General features: G+C 34.7%; 1 protein-coding gene across 3 annotated transcripts in view; it reads right to left on the bottom strand.

Moving 5' to 3' along the window:
* Positions 1–18,807, bottom strand: part of LOC124366312 (cationic amino acid transporter 3) — a 92,626-nt gene that overhangs the window by 15,299 nt on the left and 58,520 nt on the right. For all 3 annotated transcript variants that reach the window (XM_046822758.1, XM_046822757.1, XM_046822759.1), the window contains exons 3-8: positions 10,040–10,168; positions 9,792–9,947; positions 5,071–5,175; positions 4,055–4,228; positions 2,574–2,698; positions 1,522–1,619 (exon numbers count right to left, since the gene is read on the bottom strand). In XM_046822758.1, coding sequence (XP_046678714.1) covers positions 1,522–1,619; positions 2,574–2,698; positions 4,055–4,228; positions 5,071–5,175; positions 9,792–9,947; positions 10,040–10,168 — 787 coding nt within the window. The remainder of the gene's footprint in view (positions 1–1,521; positions 1,620–2,573; positions 2,699–4,054; positions 4,229–5,070; positions 5,176–9,791; positions 9,948–10,039; positions 10,169–18,807) is intronic.

Raw genomic sequence — 18,807 nt, 5'->3', positions numbered from 1 at the left:
CTTTCCTTATATCATATAACAACCCCATAAATATAAAGCAAATTGTACAATTTAAAAAAATGTTTATAGTTATTCGGTACTCACTAAAGTACTCCAGTACACACTAAAGTCTCTTAGAGCTTATATACCTAAAGAGACTCTAGAAAATATGTACTTGACATGATAGGAACTGAAGACAAGTACATGAATGGCTTCTAGATTGCTATTCTATATACTGGAAGAGCTTCTCCAAAAAGCTTGAAATTCCTGATTTTGTATTTTTTGGCACTATTTATAATCTCAAAGATTGTAAATAATGATAGATTCATTCTCATTCTCATAAAAAATATGAATATGTATTTGATAACTGTTACTTCTTGTAGTAAACATTGATATAGATCTCATAGATTGACATTTCATTACTAATAACACTAATTCCTTATATTTAATTGATCTCCAATTGAATGAAAAAATATCAATTTAAAACTTTGAGATTTGCAAGTTTGCTGTTAAATTAATTTCAGATAAATCTTGTATATGTAATAAATATTGAACATTTACATTTCTTAATAATTTTTTGTTATTAGGCACAATTATTTGTCATCAACATGTTCAATTAATTATATTTACTAGCTTTATGCATATATTTATTGAACATTGTTTAATATAAATTATAGATAACATAAGACTAACTATTGAACTTTGTGAGACTCCAAAATGTAGATTTACTGGATTTTGATACTTGCCATAGATCTCAATTCTTTCTGATCCACTGATAAGAAATAATTTAGTAATTCGTGCGACATTCTCCAAATCTTACAACTGTAAAGAGCATTTTAAATAATTTTATGATCAACACAGCAAAATAAAAACTGGTTTATGGATTGAGATTACAATTTTGTGTTATCAAACGTTTCCATGAGGAATAATTTAAATTTAATTACCATAATAAAGTGTACGGTAACAAAAAAATTAAAGTCTAATAATAAGAGCTTTGTTGATAAAATTATTGCAGTATATAATTTTATATATTAGAACCAAACACTTTGTAATGATTCAAGGCAATTCTCATATTGTAAGTTGGTGATTTATTTTATAATTCCGATATTATATATTCTATTAAATACAAAACTACATCAATTAATGTTCCTTCTCTTAAAATAAAATTTTAATTTAATAAAAATGTGATATTTTGAAACTGGCCAATAATTTTAATATCCTTCATAAACTTTAAATATTCCATAACTTTTGCATCTTTAAGAGAACTTAAAAATCCTATTAAAAATTGACATTTTATTAATTTTGTTATAGGCTCAATAATGCACCTTAATTAATAATGGCATTGTCTAACAAACCAAATAGATCAGTCATCAGTCTCTGTTGACAATTGTATATTTAAAACATCTGAAAATGGATGATAGTTTTAATCTTATGACTGGTAGTAAAAAGGATGAAGCAGAATTTACTGAAAAGAACTCTTATTAGTCAATAACGTTAGTGGTAATGTTTGAGATGTATGTATTATCTAGTAAGTCTACATACCTGGTACACAGAGCAAATATAGCTCCGACGGAAACAATCAACTTCACGACAGGCTGACCGATCTCTCCAAACACGTACGGGATAGGAGCAGCTTCATCCTAAATAGCGATCAAAAATATTCAGTTGGGTTAAAAACTTGAAGAAACTTGAAAATTTAGTTTCTTAATTTATTAGTAAATATAAATTTTATATCATAGTATTTTTTATAGAATAGTAATAATTGATTTGGCTTGATTTATATTACAAAGAGCCAACATTACATATTTAATGAAAAAGCCTTGGACTCATCATCCACAACACACTGGGATGAACAGACACAGTAGTTCAAACCTGTAACAGGGTGTTTGCTGTTGTATACACACTGAAACGAATGACAGTTTCTGTCTTTTCATGTCAAACTTCTATTGAAAACAATTGTATTCTCTCATTTAAACTACTTCAATACCGTAATCAATAACATGACATAGGTCCTTAGTAATAAACCTCAGAGTTGAAAATTATAGCATCCGTTTTTTGTTTGATCTCAGATGGGATGACTACGTAACACTTTATTAGACAATCTTCCACCTTAATGCTAACTGACAACAGCAAGAACTTGGAACTTCTTACCAGACACCATTATGGGGATTGAGGGTTGGTCTCATTTTGTGGTGGAGTTGAAGAAATATTTTTTAACCTTATGATCGTGGACTGGGATCCTGCTATTCACAAGGCACATCAGTACTCGTTAATTAATTATAATGAATGATGTGTGCATGAGTAAAACTAAGCTTTAAGAAATTTTTATGCTATTTTATAGCTAACTTTAAAATAGATCAACTTGTTTATAATCAGTTAGGTTATTATCGTTTGGGGTTAGAAGTAAGATAGGGCATGGTGGCCTAATTTGCCTCAACAAAGAAGTATTTTCTATTCTGTTCTATACAATGAAAGTAAATTATGTTACTGACTCACAACACTTTCTTTACTTGCTTTGAGTTCTTTCTGTTCACTTAAAATCCTTATAAACAGATAGTATTCCAAGATTTAGTTACATTGAAAGTGTATCTCACCTGCAGATAGTAGGGCCACATAAGTGTCATCACACTGGCAATGCTGAAGTAAGCCAGGAAAATGATGAGCAGAGAAATGATTATAGAGAGTGGAATGTCTCGTTTAGGGTTTTTTGCCTCTTCACCTGGAATATTCAATCATAAATGAAGAAGGGTGAAAGACAACCATTTTTTAGAAATAGCTAAAATATGCAGCTTTTTTCTTTTCTTTTATTCTCTTAGAACAAGAAGCTTATAAATTGCACCTATTCCTATAAGGACCCTTTGCGCTGCTTCCAGAGTGACAGGATATTCTGGATGGGTAAGGTCGGGGGAACGGGCCGCCTCCTATGGAGATCCATGAGGAAGAACTTAGGGCACTAATCTCAAGTCATGTCCCTTCGGAAGAAGAGGAGGCTAGCTCTGAACCAGCCTCTCCAGTCAAAGCAGGCAGGGGGTGGCACACCCATATGTTGAGGCTAGCAAGAACCTCTGATACCAACTCCAACAGTCATCTCCCGCAGTAGACTAGACCTATTGAATACCCTTACACCTCAGAATCTCGACATTTGTGCTGTACTGTTTCTGGATGTCCATAAGGTTACCCAGGTTTAAGTGACACATCGGTTTTTGCTACGCCCAGTGGTAGGTTCAACTGGAAGGTATAAACCAGCCAGAAGTGATCCCTGCTGGGTAAAATATACAGCTTGATAACTACAGAAAAGTATTAACTCAGAAGTCTCACTGAAACAACTGTTGACAGTGCTATCCGATGGCCTGATCTAGTACTACCATTAGTGGAACATAGCAAAACACTAGTGAATTCTATTGCCTGGTACATTTTACTAGCTTCAGTAATTTAGATTGCCTTTGTTGATAACATTTTTACTATTTATACTATCCATGTAGAACAAGATTTCACTTAACATTGTGTTATGCATTTAAAAGTTGCAAAGATGGCATCATTAATAGTTATGTACACCAACAATAAATGGAATGAAATTAACACCTTTTTAAGGGACATATTAAAGCCATGTCTTGTACACTGTGTATTCAACACCTTCAAATGTATTGGACTGACCATTCTCGTTAGTATATTTCATTATTGGCTATTATAGCCTGAGCTACACTTCAAACATTCAATGTGTGACTTTGAAGACATCGGTAAAGTTTAAACCAATATACAAGAGTTGGTACAAGATATGGCATCTTTGTGTTGTCACAGTATGCCATTCTTCCAGGAATTGTGTATTTAAGATGTGAAAAGCGCTAAATACCGCAAACACTTGACACATAATGTGGAGGATGCTCAGATGTCCAATGTTAGTCCTGTGCCTAGGCTAACACTTATAATGCCATCTGTCGCTCAACTACAGTATGTATCCAACAATTTAACACTCCAGTGTTATTGTGTGTCAGACCAACTAAATATTGATTGGTATTTTTAAAAAGTTCAAAAATATAATGATGGTACATTCACAAAGGTACATTTGAAATATTACCTGTAGTTGCTACGCAGTCGAATCCTACAAAACCGTAGAAGCACTTGGCAGCTCCGGCCATGATTCCAGAGACCCCAAACGGCATGAACCCTCCCATTCCTGCCTTGACCACTTTTCCACTGCCATCTTTATCCGGGGCTGCATCAGGGTCCAGAGCCCAGTTCTGAACATTGACTGAAAATGAAAATGAAGTATTAGAAGACAATGAATAAGTCTATTTCTAGTTTAGTTGTATCCTTATTAGCTGTGAGGAGCACAGTATCATCTGTGTACATCAGCATTTTACAATAGTCTCCTAGATGTTCTGGAAAGTCGTTTATGAATAATATGAATAGGACTGGTCCAAGAACCAAGCCTTGTGGAACCCCTCTTCTGACTTGCAGAAGTTTAGAATGACCACATTATAAATAGGAACTCGCCTCAATTCTAGGAATGTTTTTTATACATTCTTCGTTATTATTAATATAATTTACAATAATAAATCTTTTAACACTTTTTTATATGTCTTATTATACAATGTACATTAGAATTCAATGAATTCATCATCAGGTACTTGTAGGTTAAGGTAAATAAAGTAAATAAATAATTGAAACCAAATTGTCATATGTTTTTAACTACCTTGGTGGCTAAATTTTTGTATTTAATATTATATCTGATCAATTTATATTGTTTAAAAGTCTATCGAATAATACATTTTTTGTTAAAAAATCTTTGTCATTTAATATTACATTAGGATTTATTTTGTAAATTTAAAAATGTTTTACAGTTGACAATAGGGGAGTTTTTTTCACGTGTGTAAAATTTCAAGATTGTTTTCAATATTTGTGTATGTATGGCCGGTGTTATTTAATTAATTATTAAAATATGATTATAGTATATCTATTAGTAAATGGTTCATAATTTATGTTGAATATATATTTCTCATGGGATTTTTAAGTCAATATTGGATTTCATTACATTATTACAGTCAGTATTAAGTGAACACCAGGTGAAACAAAAACAGAAGGCAGACTCACTATAGAAAGCACCCACGATGACCACTAGAGCCACAGTGCAGAGGTTGACAGCTGTGAATACATTGTTGAGGAAGGAGGACTCTTTAACACCCCATGCCAGGAGAACTGGAAACAACAATCGGAGGGAATAAGAAAAAATACATTGTAGCGTTTTGTAGAAAATAGCATTTTAGAGGGAACTGGAAATGAATTCAAACTCAATAGGTCCAGGATTACCATATGTATATAAAATTGTTTAGTGTTTTACTGAAAACTGTTATGATTATGTAAATGAAAAAAAAACATGGTGTGACAAATAAAACATTAATGTTAACTGGAAATCCAACATTTTTGTTTTGAATTTACAAGATTTTTCATGCCTATTAAGGTTTAATTTACAAATCAAATAGAATCTGAATGTAGAAGAAATTATTTTACTTTCCTTAGCCCATTTTATAAACTTATGAAATAAGCAATTCTCTATAGACATATTATTATCAGGATTACTATAATTTGCATATCAAAATAACAACCCTTGGCTTATTGAGGAAGTCAATATAAAAGTAGACATATTTTATCTTCACATCTACAGTAAATGTTGTCTAATCAGTAAAATCTCCTTTTCACAGTTTTATCCTGTTTTAAAATGGTTTCTAGACAAATTTCATTTTCGGTATGGTTGTTGACTCTGGGTAATCTTGATTCATTGATTAAAATTCAACATTAGTAATTTAATAATCAATTAGTCAGTAGCGTAGCCAGAAATTTCGTTCGGGGGGGGGTCCGAAACCGGCGGATCCGGGGGACGTTTTGTGTGTTATTTGCCAATGAATTCACTGGTAAAAGGTAAATACCAAAAATATGGGCTTTAGTAACTACGCCTTATAGAAAGTGGAAAGATGTAATAGGCAAATTAAACTCTCACAGCAACTCTAGTACCACAAATTCTCTTGTATAGCTACAGAAACTTTACGAAGTTCGATTCTGGCCGAGTAGAAGGCACCAAAGTGATGTTGGATTCACTGGATAAGAAAGAAAAGGAACCAAAAACAGAGCTTCACTCAAGCGTATAATTGACTCAACTATATTCTGTGGAAAAAATGAAATACCCCTTCGGGGACATTGGGCCACTGAGGGCCGAAAACCATTTAGAAAAGGAGGGAAATTTTCGAGCGTTGCTCGGGTACAGATCAAACTAACGGTCGGAAAATGCACCGGAAAAACAAAATAAAAAATTAGAAGTTCGGCCACTTTGGATTTCACTAATTGAGGTATTTATGAATGAGTTATAATGACGATTTTTTTGTATCATTACACTGTAGACTAGTATATAATTATCGGAAAAAATCACTTTCGGTCGGAAATAAAATACACCTGAAAAACTCTAATGATTAGAACTTCAACTACTTCGGACTTCGGTTCTTGAGGTAAACGTGGTATTTTTGATTGAGTTAGAACGACGATTTTGTTATCATTAAACTGTACTCGACTACCTATATAATTATCGAGAAAAAAATCACTTCCGGTCGGTAAATACCGAAGAAAAGCTCTCTACTGATTCGTTTTGACGATTTTGGATTTCACTGGTTGAGTGGTTGAGGTAAAAGTAGTACTTATAATTATGTTAGGACATTGATTTTAGAGATTAATTAAGCGCCGACTAATAAATATATAATTATCGAGAAAGAAACCAAAAATAATCACTTCCGATCGGAATATACTAAGGAAAATGAAATAACACCTCAGTCAGTGAAATCCAAAGTAATCGGAACTTCTAATCAGTAGAGTTTTTCTGGTGTATTATCTGACCGGAAGTGATTTTTTCAATTTTTCTTCTATAATTATATAGGTAATAGTCGGCGTTCAATTGATACATAAAATCAATGTTCTAAAATAATTCTAAGTACCACTTTTATCTCAACGGCTCAACCAGTGAAATCCAAAATCGTCAAAATCTGAATCAGTAGAGCTTTTCCTTGGTATTTTCCGACTGGAAGTAATATTAATAATAAAATAATACTTTTTATTGTGTCAACAATTATAAAAATTGCATACAATCGTCAAATTAAATTATTTAGAAATATGTATATCTATTTAAAATTGCCCCCATTCATACCCGTTCATACACAGTCCACACTCATTCCTAAGACTCAGCCATACGTTTTAAAATCTTCTAAATTTTACCACCAGAAATAGAGGATGATCCAATTACTTTAAATTTCATCCCAGCGGCTCATCATAAACTCTTGCACTGAATAGAACACCCTCGACACCAAAAAGTGTCTCAATCGAGCTTTAAATTTTGTTGGTTCATTCAAACTTTTGCATTTCATCAGGGAGCTTGTTGATCAGCTTAACACCAACCTCAGATGGCAAACGTTTGAATGCGGCTGTTCTGTGCGGATGTAACCGAAGGTTGTCCCTGCCTTTTGTCCCGTATTGATGGACGTCCCTGCCCCGGACCAACTCGCACTTAAATCGGCAGTACAGGGCAACATCGAGGATGTAGAGACAGGGCAAAGTTAGCAATCCAAGCTCCCTAAAGGCATCTCTGCATGAATTTCGGGATTTCAATTTTGAAATGATGCGGACAACTTTCTTTTGACTTCTAAATACTCGCTCAAATTTGTATTTAGAACAGCTGCCCCATAGCCTCAACTCGTACGTTAGATGGGGGTGTACAAGGCCGAAGTAGGCCATTTTTAGTACATCCCGGGAGCAAAATTTTGACCGTAGAGCATAAATGCCTGGAGAAACCTTTGAGCAGGTACTTTCAATGTGATCGTCCCAAGTCAGACTTCGTTCAAGGTACATTCCGAGGAACTTGGTGGAATCAGTTCCTCTATCAGGACATCGTCCGCCATCACAGCAGCGCCATCCTCAATCTCTCTTTGCCGCAAACAGAAATTTAGTGCATTTGATTTGGAGTTGTTGGTCCTCAGATTTAATTTAGAAAAAAACTGAATACATGAATTCTAAAAAGGAAATGATTTCTAATTCATGTTTTGTTGGAGCTTTAATGCAGAGCGTTGTATCGTCAGCATACTAGACCATTTTCCCTCTCAGGAGCGATGAGTTCAGCCTGCTGACGTACACAAGGAACAAGACTGGTCTAAGTATAGATCCCTGTGGGACTCCATGGGAAAAAAGTCGCTAATTTAAAGTGATTTAATTGTTTTTTTCTCGATAATTATATATGTATTAGTCGGCGTTGAATTAATACCTAAAATCACCGTCCTAACATAATCCTAAGTACCACTTTTACCTCAACCACTCAACCAATGAAATCCAAAATCGTCAAAACTTGAATCTGTAGAGAGCTTTTCTTCGGTATTTACCGACCGGAAGTGATTTTCTTTCTCGATAATTATATAGGTACAGTGTACAGTTTAATGATAACAAAAATCGTCGTCCTAACTCAATCGAAAACACCACGTTTACCTCAATCACTGAAGTCCAAATTAGTTGAAGTTATAATCAGTAGAGTTTTTCAAGTGTATTTTCCGACCGAAAATGATTTTTTTCGATAATTATATACACTTTTACAGTTTAATGACACCTAAAATCAACGTCGTAACTTAATTCTAAGCAGTCATTTTACGTCCCCAATACGAATTTGAACGAAGTGGTCGCTAATTTAAACTGTTCGCCGTGTTACGGTCCAGGTTACTTTGCGACGTCACGTGACCGCGCCCTATATAAATACCGTGATTACATTACACTATCCGAAAGGCCGAGCCCAAAAGTATCGTTTGATACTTTATGATTTAAACGTAAGGACAATTATATTTTTAACAACGGTCACTTCAATCAATTTAATGTTTGTAGACAAGAGTAATGATCACTGTCCTTTTTTCTCCTGCTCCATGCTTTATTTTTTAATATGTCTTAAAATTTCGGGGGGGGGGTCCGGACCCCCTGGACCCCCCTTCGCTACGCCACTGCAATTAGTAGTATTTGTCAATTATTTATACTCTTTGATATAGTATTAACTACAATTATTATCACAAATTCACTGCTAGTTCATAAGAGGATTATTTCTTGCTCCTTACAACTCTATATTTGAAAGCAATCATGAAAACAAATTTTATCATTTGCTGATGAAAAAAATATAAACAATAAAATTGTATTATCTGATCGCTGTTTAACTAAGTAAAATGTAAGTAAAAGGAACCTCCTATTAGGCAAAGTGCCTTGGAGGCCCTAAATTTTCTTATTTGCTTTTCTATTTAAGAATATAATTGAGCAATTTCATTAACTTGTATGTAAGAATATGTGTATATGTATATACTTTGTTCAGTAATAAAAGCATTAATTGTTAAGTTTTTTTTATTCAGTGTATTTAATATTAATTTTTAGTTTGTATGTATTTAGAGTTTTGCTTTTACTTTTTGGCCAGACTTGGCAAGGACATTTTATTTATATAAGTTTTTATGTAAAAGAGTCTAATTAATTTATGTATTGATGATTGTATTTAAGAAATTGCTAAAGTATTTTGCAAATTGAGAAAATAAAGAATTTATTATTATTAATTCAGCACTTATCAGTCAGTAACTCACTGACTGCGGCACACACAGAATGCAAACACTACGAAGTTATACTCCTGGCTGTCCATTTTGTACAGTTCAGAATGTGTTAAAATGGCTCAAGAATACTTTTGTATGTACTACCTCTTCATCAGAAGAGCACAAACAGTTGTTTTTACTATTTCTTTATAATCTTACACAGTCTGAGCTACTCACGTGCCAAAACCAGGATGAATCCACAGGAGAGAAAATCCGGGTACGGGCTGAGCCAGGACACTCCGATAGGCATCGCCTCCGTGAGGGCGTTGCTCATCACTTTGTCAAACAGAGAGTCGATGTAGTTGCTGAGACCTCGGGCCACACTGGCCGTGCCTGCCACAACATGTACCATGATAGAATATCATCATACTCATAGTTTACATGACTAGGAACTCAAAAGTAATCGATTGATACAAACAACTTACCAATTACGTATTCTAAGATGAGATTCCATCCGATGATGAAGGCTGCAAGTTCACCGACTGTAACATAACTGTAGACGTAGGCTGAGCCAGCTTTCGGTACTCTTGCTGCAAACTCAGCGTAGCAGAGACCTGAAATACGAGAGTGGTTTTAAACCAATTTTTCATAGCATCTGGAAAACAGTTTTTTTATTAGGTATTGAAAAATACAAAAGGCTACATCCATCTCCAATGCCATCACCAAGTGAGTTATTGGACTGTTGTGTGGCATTTTACGAGGACTAAGCTTTTTCTTTAATAGAAGGATCATAGTTTGAACTGGGGAATGGTGTTATTCAAGAGTGTTCATGTTCCCCATTGTTCTTATCAGGAAATACTACATGGACAAGGTGATTGCAGTTGGACTTTCACAAACTGCACTCTCCCAGTTATGGCAGCAGTTACCAGTAAATATCTAACAGCCCTTTTTATGTTCACCATAACATCCAGTGAACAAACACGGTACTTCCAGCATTTGAACATTCTGTCCTTTATGTCAGGAACGTCAACATTCACCACAGCCGTTGGGAATTCTTGTCCTATGATAAAAATGGTATATGTCTTCCACACTGGACTGAAAATAAAGAACTTTTCTTGACCTTTACTGCCAATAATGCATGAACAGATACTTATAAGCAGTTAGATGAGCATGTGAAATTGATTTTAAACTTGCCAACTCTAGAACATTGGCCCCGTTGTATTATCATGGCACTACATGAGCTACTTATGTTTGTAAGAAAGTTGCCTCTCCGCTCCTGAATGGTGTTGATGCCACCTCTCCTGCATCATGAATTTTTTCATTCTATTTACTTACTTACAGTTATTAAGTAACTAAATTTCAACTAAATCTTAGTTGATATTTCGCCCCACGAATATCTTCTCCATCTTAACCGATCTTCCCTAATAAATCCATATCAGATTTTACTTTACTCCAACATCCCTGTCTAGGCCTTCCTCTGAATCTTTTCTTCAGGATTTTTCATACGCTTTTTATTGTACCGTGGGTGCGATGGTTATTCTCCTACTTGTGATTCAGTTTATATGGGTAAATAATAAAACCAAAGCCAGTTAGTACAAAAATCCATCGATGCATTTCCCAATATTCTCAGCACATATTTATCTTGATATTTGAAATTATCCATATATACATAAAGACTTTTTCCTTGGCAAAGATGAAATTTTACTGCAACAAATTGGCAAACCTCTCCTAAAGGACTGAAAAACGTGCCGGTTTATCTCACAAAGCTCGTTATGTTGTCCACCGAGATGTTCATTGAGATTTCAGGAAGGGAAGGAATCGTAAACCGGGCTGAAGCTAAGAGCAAGAAGAGTATCTTAACAGTAAGGTGAGACTCAGGTGAGACTATCCAACTGTCTGCTTCAATTCTTTTAACAACTATAAAAATTTCATAGGTAGAATATCTTTTCGTGTGCAATGGGTGGAAAGCTTCATCTTTACTTTATAAAGCTCTTCCCTGGGAAGATTCTGAAGGAATACATCATGAAATGCACCAATATTCCTAAGTTATGTAACAAAACAGGTAAAGCTCCAGTAACACAAAAAAGTTAAGTGCAACGTTAACAAGTTGAAAAAAGTTGATAGGCACCATCAAGATCCTTTCCAGCAGACAGTTTTTATGTTCCTACTTCCACTTTCCTAAACTGAAAAGCAGCCAGCTTGGATGATATCTCTTTTGCGTTTGTTGTTTGTGTGTTTTGTATGGGTGTGTGAGTGGTTCCAAGTTTCCTAACAACAGTTATCAATATAATCTTGGACGGTTTTCATGATAAATGAAGTTTATATTGTCAGTCATTAATCAAAAGATAATCTTTGCCAATGTTGTTATCTGGTAGTAAGTTTATTTGTCTGACACTTGCTTTGTTTATTTGTTGATGTTTTTGTTCTGTTATTTTTTTATTATAATACATATATGTTATGTAAATAAATTTAACATTGTTCTAAATAGGTATTTTTCTCTTTGAAGAATTTACAATACTTATGTTGATCATCATTATTCATACCGTTGATTGTGTATCCTTGCATTTTTGAATCTCAAACTATCAAGTGAAAAACTACTCACAGCCATCAAAATATCTAAAATCATTATGTATGAAATTTTGGAGAGGATCCAGGATGGGCCAGAAACTGCCACCTATAGGCTCTTATAAACATAACCTAACTATGAGGCTTTGTTGTTCATTGCCATATTTAACTGTAAAGCTATCAGTTCTGTAACTTGTTTTCTTGAAACCAACATCACGTCATCACATATATTGTAGTTTAAGATACTATGTACTTCTGATTGGCACCACAGGCTTTATACTGATAACAAATTATCTATCTGGTGATTGGTATTATGTTTTTAAAGAGCAAATGTTGCCAGTGATTATTCTTAGAAGTTCATTATGTCTACCTATTTTGTTTTTGCATGTTGCAATACATTAATTTATTCTGACATGCAAAGACAAGACATCCTTCAGTGAACAATGTGTAGCTTCTGTTCAAAGTTTGCCTCATGTTCATTATCAAGCCACATTCCCAACACTCCTTTATAGTGTATTACTATTGTCCAACACTAATCTGCATTTCCTGTCAAGCAACCACTTCCAATAACAACAATTATAATTTTTTAAACATTTATACATATTGATACAATTTCAAAACACTACCAAGTCCAGGTGTTTTAATAAATGGTAAGTAATGAAGTTGTTTAACTCTTATTTATTGTTAAATATCACACACACACACACACACACACACACACACACACACACACACACACACACACACACACACACACACACACACACACACACACACACACTTGATTTTAAATTGTGTTTATATATACAAACACATAAATAACTAAATAACTATATAGTCAACATAAATTACAATATATAAAGTGAGATCTTTGAAAAATTGGGAAGCCTATACCAGGGGGTCCCAGAGGACCGCAGCTAAAACGTTATTTTATGTTTGAAATGAGCACTTCCTACTCAGAAGAATAACCAAATGCAAATAAATGTGTAGGATTCTTGTATACTGATGGAACTAGTGAGATGACATGTCACAAAATGGTCTGGGTGATGCAAGTAGTGCCTACGTAAAGTGGATACACTGTTCAAAATATAGAGAAGTGCTGGCAGTGAAGAAAATGTCAACTGAGCTTAAATCTGTGTTTGACAAATTCCTCAAAATTGTTAACTACATTAAGGCATGATCCTTAAACTCTCGCTCTTTCCCATCTATGTCAGGAAATCGGAAATGTGCAGTAACACGTTTTTACACACAGTAATCGTTAACTTTCTTAAGGAAATGTTCTCATGTGTTTATTTCGAACTAGCTGATGATGTAAGAATATTTCTTTTTAATAAAAAACACGAAAACTTCATTTTAAGAGATAACGTTCATGACTTCGGTGTGATGCAAAATTGCGGATTTATTTATATATTTAAATGTTTTAAACTTGAAGCTGTAAGGACCTGATACTAATATATTCGTAATAGAAGACAAAATCAAAGCATTATTGAAAACTGAAGCTGTGGGAAAAAATCAAGTTGAAAGAAATTCTTACACATCATTGTCTGTGTTACAACAGTTTCTAGCCAAATCTGAAGAAAGTCTACCTGTCTTGAACTAACATAATTGTTTAACATATGACCGACTTAGCAAGTACGTTGAGCAAGTACTATCCTGCACCAGATGCAAACAATGACTGGATAAGACACCCTTCCAAACAACAAGATGTTGCCAGCCTTACTGATCTCTCTGGAAATGAACAAGATCAACAACTGGTAGAATTATTTTGTAGTTGGGCTTGGAAAATAATCTTCAAAGAAGAGAATGATTGATTATGGATTAGTTGAATCTCATATGAGATATGGGTTGGTAGTTTAGGGTTGCTCTTCTGGAAAATCTCAATAGAATATTTGTCCTACAAAAGAAAGTAGTTAGATCTCTAGCCTCTTCAGAGCTGTCAACAAGTTTTTCAGTCACTTTGCATACTCACTGTTATAGCCCTCTACATCTATGAAGCCATCTTACATGTCGACAGGCTAGACCTACAAACAAATGTGGACATCCACAACTACCACACTCATCACGCCTCTAGATACGTCTTACCTCAACATCGGACTGCACTGTATGGGAAGAGACCTTCTTACATCGGCTGAAAACTCAGAAACTTGCAACCAGACAACCTCAGGAACTTTTAAATAAACTCAAGAAAGAACTTCGAGACTCTAGTGACAAGACCAGTATACACTCTGGAAGAGTTCCTCACAAGTAGTATATAGTCAACTAAGTATTCTTTGCTCATAACACTATTACTGAACTTAATTTTCATGTAATAAAGATGTTTGATTGATTGAAATGCATTCCTTCCTTTGATAGTGATGAGTTATAAGGGTACTTGTAAGGAACTTATTTATTTAAAGTCCTAATAAAACAGATCTGAATTCTTATTACTGCATTAATATTGGAAAAACAAATTGTATAAACTTTTGATTAGGTACTAATTTTCATGAATGTATTATGCAAGTGTGTAATTGATAAATTATTTTTCTTCTATTATCTTAAACGTTGTTAAACTTTGATATTTTTTTGATAAGTATATTTCGTACCTGATACTTAATCAAATAAAAACTTTAAATAAAACTATATATTTATGTATATTATAATTGTAAGGGTAAAAATAAGAATAATTATCTTAATGAGGTTTTTGGTAGGACTGTAAGATTTTAGGTGGGGATCAGTGATTCACTTGACTTTGAGAATCTGTGCCCTAGGAGGAGAGGGCAAATTTGCACTTTATAAGTACACAACATGGGTTTTCTTGATATCAATAGAGTAATTTTTCTTAAGAAAGAAATTGATTATCATCTACTCTAATTCAAAGATTCAAGATTCAAAGATTCAAAAGATTCAAAATTTCTTTATTTACATAATCGTTAATCGTTAAGATTAGTAATGGCGTCAAATACAAAGTTACTAACTATTACAGTGTAGAACATTAATTAACATATTATAAAACATGTAATGTTACATGATCAGTGATTATTACTTGACACAAATGTTAAAACTGTTAAACATTAAAAATAAAGCAGTGTTAAATGAATACAATCTGGCTGCATATGAAACTTCTACAGAGAAAAATGTACATATGAAATAGAATGAAAAAATCTAAAGTTAACATTGATGATACAAAATGAAACAAGTTGGAGTTAAAAATGGACATGTCAAAGTTTGTGTTAAAATGCTCTATCAAAGTGGTAAAATAATTTCAAGTTAGTGCTAGTTGAAATGTTGTTTCCAGTTATAGAACTCTGCTAGGCTGTAGAAGGGTCGGTCCTGAAGCCAACTCTTCAGGCGGCGTGGAAACTTTTGTACTTCTGTCTTCTTAAGGTCTTCTGGTAGAGAGTTCCACATTTTGGCGCCAGTGTAGCTGGGTTTCTTCTCAGTCCTACTAAGATGATGCACAGGAAGGCAGTAGTTGGTTGCGTGCCTGGTGTTATGGTGGTGGATCTGTGCTCCATTTCTTGCCGCGTCTGGCGCCTTGATGTGTATATAAGTCACAACTTCTAGAATGTAGATGCTTATGACTGTGAGGATCTTCAGGCTCTTGAAAGTGTCTCTGCATGTTTCTCTTGGTTGAAGGTTCCCTAGAATTCTGATTGCTCTTTTTTGTTTTAGGAAGACACGTTGTAGGTTAGTGTTAGTTGTTCCTCCCCATACAGCTATTCCATAGCGTATGTGTGACTCAAAGAGTGCATAGTATGCAGTCTTGGTAGTTGTGGTGTCACTTATACTTCTCACTCTTCTCAGCACATACAGTCCTGTGCTAAGTTTCTTGCAGAGTAAGTTGATGTGTTGTGTCCACGATAAGTCTTCGTCAATTGTAACTCCAAGGTATTTGGTGGAGCTAACTTCATCAAGTTCTGGTATTCGTGTGACAACTTCTCTGTTTCTTCCTAGTACTAGTTGTTTTGTTTTCTTTTCATTGAGGACAAGGTCATTGTTGTGGCAGTATTGGATTGCCATATTTATGGCTGTGAAGGAATCAATTTCTAGTTGTTCTGTGTTTTCTCTGCCAAGTAATAACACTGTATCATCTGCGTACATTAAACAGTTGCAATAGAGCTCAAGGAGTTTAGGAAAGTCGTTTGTAAAGAGTATGTACAGAACAGGGCCTAGAACCGATCCTTGAGGGACTCCTCTTGTGATCTTCTTCGGATGTGATCTTACTAATTCTAGTTTTCCATTGTTATAGTGTTTTATCTCCACCAGTTGTTTTCGGTCTGTTAAATAGCTTTTAAACCACTCTTTTGTTGTTCCCCGAATTCCTAGTGATGACAGCTTTTTAAGGAGATGTTTGTGGTCAAGACAATCAAAAGCTTTACTATAGTCAAGCAGAATAGCAGTAGTTGTATTTCCTTCTTCCTGTTGGTCAATGATGAATTCCACCAGACTAATCAAAGCAGTGGTTGTGGATTTTCCAGGCATAAAACCATGTTGGTATTTTGTCAGAAGTTGATTGTTTGTTAGGTGTTTTAAAAGACGAGATAGAACTATTTTTTCAAAAACTTTTGATATGGTTGGAATTAAGGATATCGGTCTATAATTAGATGGTTGTGCTGTACATCCTTGTTTGTGTTTTGGATATACTTTTGAAAGTTTCAAAGCTGATGGAAAGGTTCCAGTAGAGAATGATTTGTTAGCAATATGAACTAAAGGCTCTATAAGGTCGTCTTTACACAATTTTAATAGCCTAGAGGAGACTTCATCATAACCTGAGGAAGTTTTTGGTTTAAGTTCATTGATAATTTTGGAAATTTCCTCTGGATCAGTTGGGCTTAGGATTAAGTTGGGAATATTTCCCTGTGGGATTGGTTCTGTTAAGTGGTTAGTATTTGGGTTTTTACTTGCTATTGTTTGATCGGCTGCATTAATAAAGTAGGTGTTTAAGTGGTCTACCATTTCCAATGGTTCAGATACTATGTTTCCATTTATGTTGAGATGTGTTAAGGCACTGTTGTCTGATTTTGCTTTTCTTTCTAAATTAATAAAATTCCATATTGATTTTGTTTTGTTTTCAGCCGTTGCAATTGTTGATATTGTGTTTTGTTTCCTCAAGAGACGTAGTTGGAGATCGTATTCCTTCTTTAATAATATGGCAGTTTGCCTATGTTCACCCCTACCTGTAGTATTATAGATGTTTTGTGCTTTGAGGAAGTCCTTTTTCAACTGGTATGCTGTGGGGTCAGACAGAGCATAATTCTTTTTCCTTCTTCCTTGTCTTGATTTTATTTTTGGACATGCTTCGTTAAGGGCGGTAAGAAGGGTGCTACTAAATTTAGCGTAGGCTTCATCAGCTACGTCGGTATTATAGACCTCTGTCCAGTTTTGCTGGTTTAAGAGTTCTTTTAGAGACATCAGATTTTCTTCGCTCATATTTCTTCTTTCTGCTATAGTGTGGTTCATAGGGGAGGGTGAGGTATGATTTATAGTGCATATTTGCCCTGTGTGGTCTGAAATTCCTGTTTCAATTACTTCTACCTTTAGGTTGTCTTCTGGGATGTTGCTGCATACACAGTCAATTGACGTCCTTGATGTTGGAGTAATTCTGGTAGGTGGGAGGTCTAGCCTATATAAGTTGTAGCTGGTTTAGGTTTCAGTCAATAAAGTAGAGTCATGATTTCTGTTAAGAGAGTCAATATTTATGTCCCCCATTAAGATGACTTGATGTCTGTGTGTCTGTATGGTTTCCAAAGCATCAGATATTGCTTCAAGACCGGTCTCAAGATTACTTTTTGTCCTGTAAACCCCTATGATCGTGAATAGACTTTTTCCTATTTTAAGATTTATGGCAGTCATTTCGCATGTGAGTTCAATCGAGAAGTGCTGGATGTTAAGAGCTGTGCTATTGTTTTTTAGGTGATCTTTAATGAAGATTGCAACTCCTCCCTTTAGGTGATTTTCTCTGCTATATTCTGTTAGCAAGGAGTAACCAATTATTCTTGTGTTGAGCATTGTTTCTTTTTTTTGACCATGTTCAGTTAGAATAACTACGTCAGCCTTATGCGTGTATAGGAGAGCGTTTATCCTGTCAATTTTGTTTGCAATCCGGTCTGTGTTTTGATGGAGTATAGAGAGAGATTTTTTATTTAGGTTGTTTGTTCGATAGTGGGATCTATTACTAAAAAAGGCTGCAGTTGAAGTGTTGAGGAATTAGAATACAGAATAGAATACAGAATACAGAAAGCTTTATTCATGATCATCAAGAACAGAATAGTTGTCAATCAATAATAAAAATAATAAGTTATGAAACATAACATTGAAAGGAAAGAACAAAAATTAACAACAAAAACATTACAAGTCAGGAGTTGAGAATGTCATAAAACTCATCGAGACTGTAGATAGAGTTCTTCACCAGCCACTTGTGTAGTCTTCTTTTTAGAGTTTTAGCGTTGCCGGTCTTGATGGCATCAGGAAGGGAGTTCAGAAGCTTGATTCCAGCAAATGATGGTTTTTTTGGTGAAGAGCGTTGTTCTATGAGCTGGTAGACGGTGAGCTTGAGCCTGTCTAGTGTAGTAGTTGTGCACCTCACTGTTTCTCGGGAAGTTTTGCTTGGAAGCATATATGATGACTTCGATGATGTAGATTGAAGTCACAGTGAGAATGTCGAGTTCAGTAAAAGATTCTCTGCAGCTGTCTCGGGAAGAGAGGTCGG

This window comes from Homalodisca vitripennis, chromosome 7, assembly GCF_021130785.1.
Source record: "Homalodisca vitripennis isolate AUS2020 chromosome 7, UT_GWSS_2.1, whole genome shotgun sequence".
Classification (NCBI taxonomy): Eukaryota; Metazoa; Arthropoda; class Insecta; order Hemiptera; family Cicadellidae; genus Homalodisca; species Homalodisca vitripennis.
This window is presented reverse-complemented; position numbering and strand designations above follow the sequence as displayed.